This window comes from Pagrus pagrus (assembly GCF_965226575.1).
Source record: "Pagrus pagrus genome assembly, chromosome: 17".
Classification (NCBI taxonomy): Eukaryota; Metazoa; Chordata; class Actinopteri; order Spariformes; family Sparidae; genus Pagrus; species Pagrus pagrus.
Genome location: NC_140201.1, coordinates 21,272,430 through 21,285,654, shown reverse-complemented (window position 1 = coordinate 21,285,654; position 13,225 = coordinate 21,272,430). Strand labels below are relative to the sequence as shown.

Genomic DNA, 13,225 nt, shown 5'->3' with positions numbered 1-13,225 from the left:
GTTGTCTCTCTCTGTTGCGTTCGTCGTGCTGGTCAGAAGCCGAAGATGTCGTTCCCGAACGGGCTGAGACCGCTGGGAGTGTTTCCATTGGTGCTGTCCCAGTCGGGTTCGGTGAGCCAGTCCTGGGGCGTCACCCCAATGTCCAGGACCTGGGGGTTAGTACGCGACACTGCCAGGCTGAGGAGACAGAGGAGAAAAGATTAATGGATGAACAGAGAAGAGACTCAGAAAGAGCTCTGGTCCAGAGTAAAAAATGCTAAACCTTATTAGGACAAGGCTGGTTTTATTCCATTATCTTTTCCTATTTGTCAATATTGTCACCAAATCCCACTGATAGACCAAAACCAACAGGGGTTAGTCCATCTCTCAATACCTCTAATACAAAGAAACCCTGTCTTTGGCATCCAAACTGATGTTTATTGCCTCCTGCTGATGACACAAATGGCTCACAAACTGCTCAGTAGTCTATAGTTGAGCCCGACTTGATTTTTGGGGCTGTTGCCGTTACAGATTAAAACATTCCACTGTTGATACACTCACGTTTGTTGCAATTATACCTAAAATGTGTTTTTCCAACACTTAATTTTCAACACTGATAAATGTTAGAGAGGCAGAATATTTAACACTAAATTAACAATAAGCCCTATTGTCTAACATGACACTGATCAGTCAACTGACCACCAGTTTTCAGCAAATGTTACACGAGCATGACTAAATCGTGTCTTAAGCCACAGACGGACTTTTGGTGCACAAGCAAGTATTTAGGATGCTAAGGTTTAGATATAGCACGTAGTGAAACGCAATGTGGCCTGCTTCTATAGGTAGTGCTAAAAGACTAGTGTGAAAAATAATGATTACAAAAACAAACACAACATTCTACATAAAAAATTTACATTGCAATGTGCAGGGCAGTGGAAGGGATTCCTGGAACACAATGGACCTGACAGATGTAAGATAAGCAAAAGGTCAGAGTTCATGCTCCTGATGGCCAGAGGACAAAAGCCCTTTCTGTTGGTGGTTTTCATTATGCTAACTTATTCTTCCTCATGTCCTCTCTCCTCTCCTGACCCAAAAATCATTCGTCCTCCACCATCATCTTCCAATCCTTTAAATGCACCTTAACAGGACAGGAAGCAAGCAGGCTTCTGGAGGAGCTCAGAGCAAATACTCACAGGTGTATCCTCACTGGGAGGAGCTAAGATGCAAGGAGATAACGTTTGCATAATAAAAAGCACCCAGAGTCTCTTTGTGTTGGCTCTGTGGCTACAGAGGCGTTTAACAGAGCACAGGCGCTGGACAGGTTCATCCCTCAGTAATACTGTGGCTAACTGAGGGGTTTGGACAACAGTGAAGCTCACAGAGGACCAAGATATATCAGGCGTTGTATACACAGACAATATTTGTTTGTGGGATCAATTAATTGGAGGTTTAAGTCTTTTTCTGGAGGTTGTTGACAGTTAGGGAAATACAGAACAGCCCCAGCCTTATCCTTTAACACAGCAGAATGACAGTTATGACACAATCACGACTAGCCAAAATGGTGTAGGATGAAAATGTGTTTTCTTCCAAAGGAAATCAAAAATCCTCCTCGAGAAAAGGTGATTAAAATGTTCTGCACAGAAACCAAAGACTGAGACTCATTAAGACAAAGTGTTAGACACACGGTGGCTCACAATGAGCAGGCCTGGGAGGCTGTAATTATCTTCTTGGCTGAGCAAAGGTGCGGTCAAACAAACAAATTAATAAATACATAGAAATAAAAGGATATCTAAAGTCAAGGAAGGTGGGTAAGTAGCTTTCTAGATAACAGAAGGCCAGCTGTCTCTTCTAGTTTCTAAATCTTCTCTCCCCTCTCTTCATCTTCACTGGACCTCAGGCGTGATATCACTTAAGCAGAGTAGATGTTGCTCCTGAGCTCATCACTTTAAAGCTGGGGTCAGACAGTGATTTTAATGCAGCAGCTCAGCCTCCCAGACGTGTTTGTATAACTAGACTATCAGTCTCCTCTAATTACAGTCCCTCAGTTTGGCTGTGAACTGCCGTTTGTCTCTGGGATAATAATGTATACAAAGATCCGAGCAGAGGTCAAAAGGATTACTCCAAGATGTTCACTTCCCTCGAGCTTGATCTGCGGTTCTAGTGACCCACTGCTCCACTTTTACAGCAGCAACCACAAACTTGATAACTGCACAACAGAGCCCAGAGAGTGTAGTGGACTCACATCCTCTCATTCAGTCTATTCAATGAAAAACAAACACAGACTATAAAAAGGGAGGGGGGAGAAGCAATTTTTGGTGATGATGGGATGGGTGGGGACGACGGCATTTTTCACTCTGACTGAAACTCAATACTTTGAATCAGCTCTCTCCACTGAACCCAGTCGACATTTTTTTCCAATCTGGGAGGAAATAAAGGAAACAGGAAGCTACTCCACACTACACATACATTACTGACCTGTGAACAGAGCTATTAGGTTTGGCAGTGATTGTATGGAATGGATTAAGGTTAGGTTAGTAATTAGGACTACTACACTAAAGTCACAGTGGTACACAACTTTACCTGGATATGAACCATAGCTATCCAGAGCACAGCTGGAGACACAAACACACAATAGATTGAAGACAGTTGAAAGTGTAGCGATCAAATTATCTCTCAGTGATTGTATAGTTTCCCCTCTTTCCCCTCACTTTCTATACAATCAGAGCGAAGGATTTGCATTCTGCAGTACATAGAAATCATCACTAAGTGGCGCTGGAGAGCCAAGCAGTATGAGAATGAAGTACAGCAAACTGAGGGATTTAACAAGGCAGAGTTCGCTTCAAACAAGCAGCAGAGAGAATCAACTGGCATTCATTTCAGTTCATAAAACTACTTAGACAAACTCTCACCTGGAGAAGGCTTCATCCAAACCATCTTCGATTTCCTAGCAGAAGAAGCAGAAGAAGCAGAAGAAGAAGAAGAAGAAGAAGAAGAAGAAGAAGAAGAAGAAGAAGAATTCGCCTAGTGATTATTATATAAAACACAGTATGTCATAAAACAAGATGTTTCATGTAAGACTTTATGTTAGACCTATTAAAACTTAATCAAAGAAATCGCATGTTACTTCTGGATGTCTACAGGTATCAGACACTTAAGTTTAATGGTTTTTCAGACCTTTGAAGTAAGTAGTAAGTATGTGGACCCATGCAGACGTAGGTTTTACATAGGAATATGGTTATCAGAGTGAGCTGGGGTAATCTACATTTAGCATTTTAAAAAAGATAAGATTAGGTTCAATGGTAGGTTTAAAGATTTGCATCAGGAGCTTGACATATTCAAATGTAATATCATTTTATGGGTTTTAAAGAGCCTCTCTAGAACATCTGTGTTGTGCTGGAAGCTACTCGTCAGTTTAAACTCCATTTCTAAACTAATGTTAGCTCTCTATATTTTCAACCATGATTAAAAAGCTGCTGCTACACTTTGTCCAACGTTACAACATAGAATCAGAGCCAGAGCAGAAGATGAGGGTCTTACCCAGGCAGCATTATTATTGGTCTCAGACGGCCTGTGATTATCCAGCTGATCCTCCCCTACATTCCCATTGGTCTCAACCACCACATTCACACTGTCGTCAAAGTCCAATAGGTTGTCTGTGGCAACATCTGCATGAGAGGAGAAGAAAGGACAACATATTACTGTTGTAGCACCCACAGGGGATCTGTGTGCACAGAATGTAAAATGTAATTTTAGTCCTCTGGCACATTTTGTCTGTTTTGATGGTTGTGTGGGATTGATTTGATTGTGTGTAGCGATTCAATCATGAGGTGTACTTTTAGGTCTTCTTTAAAAATGGTGTTATTGATAACACTCAGCCTATAAATGTGGCATTCCACCCCCTCCCCCACCATTGCATTCACATCACATGGCCGCTGTTGTACAGATCATCTGCCCCATCGAATGGTTGCCAGTTTGTTGCACTACCTAATGTTGCTAATGCTATTAAACTAACGTTAGCATTGCTGAGGCAAGCTAGCTAACGTTAGCATTGCTTCTACAGTATGCAGAAGTCAAGAGATACTTTTTACCACTTTTGATGGATATTTACTTTTAATCTGCATCTTTCTACAACCTCTGTAGATGTGTTTGTTTTTCAATGATGTGTCTACATAAAAATGTTAGCAGTGTGACCTTAAAATGATGTCCCCGCCAAAACAAAATCAGAAAACGGACAACATCAATAAGTAATTACAAATTCTATCTACAGTGTCAAACTTTCACCGCTCAGCTCAGACTTTATTAAATGAATATTAAAAAACATTGATGCGGCTCAGAGTATTTTTTTTTTTTTTTTTGTGTGTGTTTTTTTCACCTGTCCCTTTCAGGCTCCCCAAGCTGTTGGACCTCTCTGAACGGGAACTACTGCTGCCTTCTCCAGCTGACCCAGACTTTGCTCTTTTCCCTTTTTCTAGAATAGAAACGAGACGTAACACAAGCAGGTCACAACTTGTTTACTGCAACCTCACAGCTCATATCTATGTCCTTGGAGCATCAAGGCTGATTCTGTACAAACATAAGCAGTCTCAGACACTGATAAAACAAGGCCCACGCAGACAGTGCTCTTGTCTCTGTGTCATTTCAGGAACTTGGGGGATGAGTGGTGCAGTTCCTACCTTCTTTGGCTACTTGCCAGAGTTCAAACGCTACTGTGAAGGCCTGGGCTACTGTCAGAGCCACTGCCTGAGCCTGGAGGACAGGAAGAAAACACACTTTGTTACTTGGCTAAGTATTCACTGAATCTGGAAAGCGATGGGAAGCAGACATATTTAAAATGTGTCACAATGAAAGCACAGTCTTTTTAATTTGAGAGAGTTGTAGAGGACAGAGGGAGGTCAACACCACTGTCTCATGATAGGAGAGTAGGCAAGTATTAAGGAAGTAAGGTATTATTATGTTATCCTGGGAGAGAGGGCGATGACTGTGGAAGCAGGTAAGATGAGAGGAAAAGTGCCCTTCTGCTTTTCAACACACACACACACACACACACACACACACACACACACACACGCACACGCACACACACACACACGCACACGCACACACACACACACGCAGGAAGATGACAGACGGCTCGAGGAGCGAGACTTCTGAGGTTTCCACTTTAAGAATGGGGCACGAGTAGAAAGGAGAGCCGTGGTGTCAGGAAGACACAGACTTAGAGCAGGAGACATGGTGTCTATTGCAAAAAGTGCTTTGGATCAAAAACAAATTGATGAATAAAAAGCACTTGCTGGATGTTGTACGTGCAAACAAACATAGCATTGCTTTAAAATGGACCGAGAGCGATAGAAGAAGTGAAATTAAACATTAGATCATCAACCCAACCACAAAAAGAGGAAAAAGAAAAAAGGTACACTTAAGTCTTAGAGGTAGCAATTCATAACACGCTGATGCTGACCAAGTTAGAAACCACTGCACTGCATTTATCTCTGACTGCAGTCAAACAACTCACCACTTTCCTCTTGGAGCAGAGGTAGGCGTGGCACTCCAGGGTCCCATTGAGGGTGTTTTGTGCGATATAAGCAAACACTTTATCGTGCAGTTTGTCCACCGTGCAGTACGATATCCTGTATGCCAGAGGTGTCGCATTAGAGAAACAGAAAAATAACAGGTCAAAGGAAGTTCACAGGGTGGGGTCACATGCCACATCAATCACAAGGAAACGGTCTTATAAGGTTGTGCACTTCTAAAGTGCAACAACATTGTTAACTTGACATTTATCTGCAACACCTGTGCTGCTATGCATCTACCTGTATATGGAGACGTTTTCCAGGAGTTTATTGGTCAAGCTGTCGTGCAGGACGATCCCCTGAGGGGAAACCTTGAGAGCAACCTTCTGAGGCTTCTTCCCACTGGCTTTAGCCTGTTACAGAAACAAAAGAGAAGTTTGTTTTACTGCATGTTAGTGTGTTGAACTATAAGATCAGGTACAGTATATAGAGTACTTACATATAGACAACTTTTATCTGACTTTATTAAGTCTGAAGGGGCAAAATTGTAGCTTAATTTTCTTAATAATCAACTTGATAAACTGTCACACTGGGCATATAAACCATATCTTAGTGATGTGAGATGCTCAGTGCATTTCCGCCAACTTTCTGCCAACTGTAGCTTGTTGGCTCAGTTAGCCATGAAGCTAGCTGTCCTATTATCTGTCTCGAGTATGCCCAGACTGGGAGCTCGGAGCAATGAGGAAGTGTTTGTCTTAACACCACTAGCACAGAAGCCTTGTACCGGTGGGGCTACATGTAGCACACAAACCTCAGTAGATGTGTCTGCAACACACTACAAAGACACTTCTATTTCTTTATATTCTGTTGATCATTTTTTAAAATGTTTTATAAGTAAATATCATAAAGAGTAAATACAGAAGCAATAATCCTGTTGACATTGTCATCGTCACTCCAGCTCTCACCGTGGCAACAATCCTCTTCACTGCAGCAGCCGACAGCTCCTCTCCCTTGGGCTGGTCCACCAGTGTCATGCCGAGGTGACGAAGGTTAAAGGTCATGCCCTCTAAGATGGTCTCTCGCGTGTCCGTCCAGTTCTCCGGAAGCTCTGTGGAGAAAAACACATTTTCAGAGAAAAAGTGGGTCAATAAATTGATGGATTGAACAGGAAAGGTTCTGGTTATTCCCATTCATCAAGTTAAAAAACATCAAATATGTGTTGGTTACAGCTTTGCAGCTGACTCGCCTGCTTTTCCCCTCTGTGAGCCAAAATAAATAAAATTAGTCGGAAAGAACATTCAAACAGCTTGAGAAAAACAGAAATCAGAGGAAATGTAAACAGCCTAAGTTGAACTTAAAGTAGAGCCATTTCATTTGATCTCTCCCTGAAGAGCAAAGGCAAAAACAGGGTATCTAGGTCAGAGGTACAGTCGACGTAAAGTAAATATTTCAAATCAGAAAACAACTTATAGGACTTGACAATTAAAAGGCAAAGAGTTAGGAGTCAGTATACATGGACTCTGACATACTGTGATAAGAGGAAAGTGTGGTTTCCATTTCTGAGAGGAACATAAGAGCAAACTAGGCCAGAGATGTCTCTCTAAAAAGTGCGTCACTGTCTCAACTTTGTGTTCATTTTCAAAGAATTTAAAGGTTGGAGGGCTGATCTCCTTGCTGAGGAAGAACGAGGAGTGTAAGAACTGTAACTGCTGAAGGAACAGCTGCTATCTCCATGTGGTTTCTTATCAGTTTTTGTGCGGTGCCGGCCGGCCGTGACCCGCTGGCTGTGTTTACACAGATTTCCTCTGAGAAAGAAAGGAGGGGAGAGGGGTGAGGGAAGGCAAGAGCAGAAAAACACCACTATTACCTAGAAATTCATCCTCTGAGCATTTACCTCCTCTGGGATGTAGAGCATACCACATACTCATGCAGACACATGTTTACACACACACTGTGAGTGAGGGAATACTGCAGCTGAAAGAGAATCCCTTTAAAGGGCCAGTTCAGTATTCTGATATATGACAATTTTCATACCAAAAACTTTCAACATTTCTTAAAAAATTAAACAGCTTTACTCCACTGCAGTTACATACACGTGCAGTGTTAATACAATGTTAATGATTGATGGTTTGCAGGTATAATGTTTAGCTCTTTTGCCATCTTAAACTTGTGTGTTAACATGCTGATATTTGCTTATTAGCCCTAAACACAAGTACAGCTATGAAACTTTGGGGAATCATCAAAATGGTTACCACTGATTCTGTGGGGAACATAGACATCGGTACAAAACCTTCATGACAATCCAATAGCTGTAAAGACATTTCACTTAAAATAATAAATAAACACATCATGATTGCGCTACAGGAAAAGTCGGGGATCACTGTGCTTCATCCTCAGGCAATATTTGTACAAATAGTTTCATGGGAATCCATCCAAACTGTTGGACCAACCCATCGACCCACATTCTCATCTATGGCACCAAGGCCACTGACAAGGAAAATAATCAGAAGTTTATATACCGTTTTGTAGATAACCTTAAGATGCCATGAGGTTATATTCTTCATGACATGCTCAACACACAACATGTTCTACTGCGCTTGCCTTTAGTAAAAGCCTTGAGGGATACACCCCAGGGCCTCATCACAGAAAGTCTGAAATCCCATCTTATCTCAGTTTAGGGTGAAATAAGGGTTTACAGAACCATGTTTTCAAATTGCATTGCATAGGAATGTAGTTATTACAACTCAGTCCCAACTGAAGAATTTCCTAAGTTAGGTTGCCATAGACCCTTTCATAAATTTGAGACAACTGCCAAAAGTGGCAGCACCGCTGTTGTTAGGTCTGTATGGCAATGACAATACAGATGGGGAGCAACATGGACGCCGAAAAGCCCTGATGCCACTTTGAAAGATGTAAAGTTACAAATTCAATAGATGAGAGTGGTGGAACAAGTGATGCTTTGGCTCTTTAATAGCTACCTACTGGCTTTCATTATGGCTCCAAGTGGTTATTTGGCACAACACTTTTTACTGTGAAAAACAATTATTGACATCTCCTGATGTCAACATAGACACAAACAAGATTTCAAAATACAGGTTTTGGCAAAAGACACCACCATTTTTAGAGCCCAAGATTTGCTTTTAGGTCAAAACACCATCCATAACAATAAAAAAAAAACAAGTATTCAATGTCAAGTGCATCTGAAACAGCAGTAAACATCATGGACCAACAAAACTTTCCATTTAAACCAACAAAACTTTTTTTCTTTTAACAGCTCTTTAAGTCTTCACTGGAGCTGGTTTAATTGCAGGTTTTACAGACTGTTCATTAAAACCCTCCCACACTATTCTGGACTAACTATGGTCAGGTCAAAACCATCATAACAGGGAAGGGCAGCAGTGAATGGTCAATGTCATATCTGCAATAAAGTTTTCAAAGCAGTCCATCCTGAGAAAACAGCAGCAGAGCAGGTACCAGGCACCGCTCGGCCAGAGAATGTGGAGGGCTTTCTGATCCGAGGTCAGCGACCTGAAAGGAAACAGCTGTGTGCACGTGTGAACACAGACCAAGTAAAACCAGGTGACCCTGCTGTAAATACAGCTTGACCTCACCATCTGTTATAGTGTTGGAGATTATTTACTGGGTGTGAAAAGACAGTTTTCTGATGGCAGGTAAGTGGAAGGGTCTGACATGACAGAGGCAGAGAAAGACAAAGAAAGGGAAATGTAAGAGAGCGATAAGACAACAGCACAGTCCTCAGCTCCTCAGTCATCCATCAAACCCAACACTAATGGATGAGCTTCCATTTCATATATCAAAGTGTAAGAAAAGCCTTTGTTGTACACTGTGACAAAACATACTGATCCAAAAGGCTCCAACTGACAAGCAATTCACGTCCTGGCTGATTTGTCGGTCTCCACCAAACACTGAATCACTGTGGAAACCACCAACTGTGGCCCTAAAACTTGGACCACTGCTGCCACCATTTAACTTCTCTTTCAACTCCACTGGTTTACACCCACACAGCTACAAAATTTGCTGTCAAGGACTCCAAATTCATCTGAGTTGATGTCAGGGTTCCTACTGTTGCAGAGAAGTATAAAGTCATAGCATGCTACTCTGGATGTCTCTGCAGATACAAAGTTAAACAAACATTTCAGAGGCATTTGGCTTCAAGTTCACTTAGCAGGCCGGAGCCGAATAAACAGAGCACAAATCAAAGAAAAACAACTTGCAGAACTGTTACTAAGTGAAACAGACCCATCTTACCAAGTCACTTAACTTTGGAGTAACTATTCTCTTTGCTACTAGAGATGTGATGCATTTTAAAATAAAAATCTCTTTTGTCCACAATCCAAAATATGTTCAGTTTACTGTCATAGAGGAGGAAAGAAACCAGAAACACACAGTCGCACATTTGTGAGAAGCTGGAATCAGAGAATTTAGACTTTTTCTACCTTTCTACCTCCGATAATCAAACTAATTCATGGCTCCAGACAGTGCAACTACATTTTATAATGTAGAGAGTCCTGTAACCGGTGAATAATTGAATAGTTAACAACTAATTGATTAATTGTTGCAGCTCTGAAAAAAAAAAAAACCAACCTGTCACTTCTGCTAACCGTTCACGGTTTCTCAGATATTGTGGCAGCTGCTGAACCAGTGTTTTCAGAGGTCCAGCTCAACATGCAGAAACCTATATGCAGATTTATAAATTCATTTCAACACTAAAAGGAATCTTTAATCACTCAGCTGATCTATCCTCATTGTAATAATTAAGTGCAGACACATTCTGAATAGATCTGCAGCACTAATGCAATAGGTCAAGGCACTGAATATATTGTAATCTTCGTTCTATGATCGTCTGGCGGTGCATCGTCCTGTATCTGTGCTCACAGTGTGAGCCAGCCTTGCTGTCTCTTGAGTCTAACTGGTGGCCTTCCATTTCTTCTAATCTAAAAACAATGTTTCCATCCTCTGAGCCGGTGAGTTTGAATCCAGCCTGTCACAACAGATACCACCTGCTGCATCTGAGACTTGGGAGAAGTTTATCAATCCCATGTGGTTCTTACTTCCATTAGGGTCTTCTTCTGATTATGGACAGACGTGAAGCAAACTCAACTGGCTCTCGCAGCCATCAAACATACAATCTTTGCCGACAGAGTCTCTAACTGATGTGAGTGTGTCAGTTGATTGAACACAGTTCTCATCACCAGCTTCATCACAAAGCAGCAAAGAGGATGGGAAAGTCTGACAGTAATGGCAGAGAATAACGATAGAAACAGAAGAGGAAAAAGCCTCATTTGTAGTCAGACTCCTCACCTAAATAGAAGAGGTGAAATAACTTCATAATGGGGTAGAAATATTCCCACCCTGGTGGTGATCTGCCATACTGAGCATCGCTGTGTGCGGGCAGAACCACATACTTCCATTTGAGGAGGTCCCTCCCTAGAAAAAGGCTCTTTGCTTCAGACAAGCACCCTCTGGCTGGTCCTCCACACTGGCAGCGTGCCGCTGTGGGTCGTCTAGGGCGACCGAGACAGGGCAATGAGAGCAAAGAGGTGGATAAGGAGCGGGGAGGCCTTTGCCATTTAAAAATAGGGCAGTCTCCATGCGGTTGAATAGGTTTCTCCTCAATGCAAACTCGCTCACAGTATGCAAGATGAGTGGCTAAGCCTATAGGGCACCATTAAAGGCGATATCTGTGAAAAATGCTGCTCCGCAGGTGCTGCAGCCCTGTTGCTTTTCTGTCAGGTCAGTTCACTGCATTCACCTGACTCCCCAAGTGGAATTAATTCCCTGTGAAGATAGAAATGTAGGCTGATCCGGACTTGGTCCCGTAGGCCAGAGTCAGACGCGGAAGTCCGGCATGGCCGATATGGGTCAGCACTGGTGAGGAATGTGTGCCTGCAGTCCAGAGAGGACCTGGTAATCTATACTACAATACACTACTTCTATAACAAGTGGGTCACCAGCTGCAATTACAGGAAGCTTTTAATTCAACTAATGATCAGAGTCAGAGCCAAATCAAGGGCAGAAAACCTCATGCTAACACCAAAGTCTGAATAAACTAACTAATTTTAGGGTGGGTGGGTGAACTTTATTTTCCAAGTCAATTTACTAGTCATGTACTGTATATATTGTATTTATTGCAAATATACGATCACATTTAGAAGGAATAAAGGTTGGACCAACATTATCATCTGACCCTCATGCATTATTACCAAAATGTGCTGGCAAGATGTGTTTCAGCACGTAAGAGTGTAATCTCAAATTCCTGAGGCATTGCTATTCTTCCAGGTAAGCTCCTAAGGTTACATAGTAATGGGGGATATTTATGTAATCCACGCTGTATTTTCTAATGATCACATACTGTACCCTTTCCGAAGGAATTTAAAATAGACCAGCTTGAATTCACGCCAACCGGGGCCATGCACTGACTGACTTGCAGCATTCCTGCCTTGTCCTCATGGTTACAGGCAGGGGAGCTTTCAGGCTGCCTAAGCCACCCCGGTCATTCCCCCAGAACTTTACAGCCGGGATCAAGTGAGATTTAGCTTACAAAGTGGCCCTTGAGTCCGACAATGGGCACCCGAGTGCTGTAAAGGAGTTTCATGTTAATGTTGCGGTGTGGACAAGCTCCTAAACTGCTGAAGGACCCTTGAGCAAGACACAAAAAAATCACTGTAAGTTCTGGCAATGACCCTGACCTCTGCACTTCCTCTGGTGGGAGGGTGTCCTGGAAGACTGGGATTATCCACAAATCCAAAACACTGCAGCTGTTGTGAGTAAAATAACAAGGAAGGCGATAAAGTAAAGTGTCACAGCCTTGAAAGGGTTATTCTTACAGCCTTAACATCTTTTCTTATAACAGCATACCATTAAGAGGGGCACAATGTCGAATATTTCACGATAGTAAGTTTTCCTTAATGGAGTGTGATTATTTTTGTTGGTACTATTTACTGTGCCTGGCTGAAAAAAACCCAAAAACATTTATTTCCGGAAAATTCCTCGAACTGGGTGAACCGCAATGCAAACGAGCAGATTTGCACAATCTCCGCAGGACGCCAAACTGACATATTTCCCCGTAAACATCTCAGACTTTCGAGAGAGAAAGGCGTTTCTTAAATTAGCAGTTTTCCTAGTGGAGTTCTGAGCTTCTGTCAAACAAAAAGAGTTTAAAAGATGTCCAACCTCATCTTTTGAACTTTGTTGCGTCAGCCCAACACCGGTAACATCATATTATTTTGGTGTTTTCGTTCTTGAAACAAAACGTTAAAGTTAGATAAAGTTATATGGATAAATGTTATGTTGAGTCGTTGTAGTTGTGGTAGTTGAGGTGAGACGGTCACAGCGGGAAACAAAAGTCAACTTCGGCACGGTTGAACTGGAAAACACAGCTAACGGTTAGAAACGCAATTTCTAGTTTTGACTTACTTCTGTGTCTGCCGGCGGTCCACGACTGTTTCGCCATGCTCGGGCTCCGGATAATAGCTCTCCCAGCCGACTTGAGGGCATCCATGTCGGTGTTGTGAAGAGCAGAGAGTCGCTGAAGTTTGCTGCGGAGCCCTGAGGAGAAATGTTGTTGACCAGACTGCTGATGGGGAGGATGGACTTGTGCTGCCTTCCCGTGCTGTCAGAAACCCCGCTATTTACGAGCTCAACGCACGTGAGCGAGCTGAACACAAGAGGTAGTGCTGCATTTGGGTCAAATGGGACATGATAGACACCGTCAC

The 13,225-nt window shown here is 42.4% G+C and overlaps 1 protein-coding gene across 2 annotated transcripts; it reads right to left on the bottom strand.

Annotated features, from left to right (window-relative positions):
- Nucleotides 1–6: 6 nt before the first annotated feature.
- On the bottom strand, nucleotides 7–13,134 carry ldlrap1a (low density lipoprotein receptor adaptor protein 1a). 2 transcript variants are annotated; one of them, XM_084380161.1, is made up of 10 exons: nucleotides 12,927–13,134; nucleotides 6,455–6,597; nucleotides 5,790–5,902; nucleotides 5,492–5,606; nucleotides 4,653–4,725; nucleotides 4,352–4,447; nucleotides 3,517–3,644; nucleotides 2,889–2,923; nucleotides 2,560–2,591; nucleotides 7–177 (listed from the first exon to the last, which is right to left on the bottom strand). In XM_084380161.1, the coding sequence occupies exons 1-10, from the start codon at nucleotides 13,009–13,011 to the stop codon at nucleotides 131–133; spliced, it is 867 nt and encodes a 288-aa protein (XP_084236287.1). In that variant the 5' UTR covers nucleotides 13,012–13,134; the 3' UTR covers nucleotides 7–130. The 2 variants fall into 2 exon arrangements, with proteins under 2 accessions (XP_084236287.1, XP_084236286.1); XM_084380160.1 differs by lacking the exon at nucleotides 2,560–2,591.
- Nucleotides 13,135–13,225: the final 91 nt, after the last annotated feature.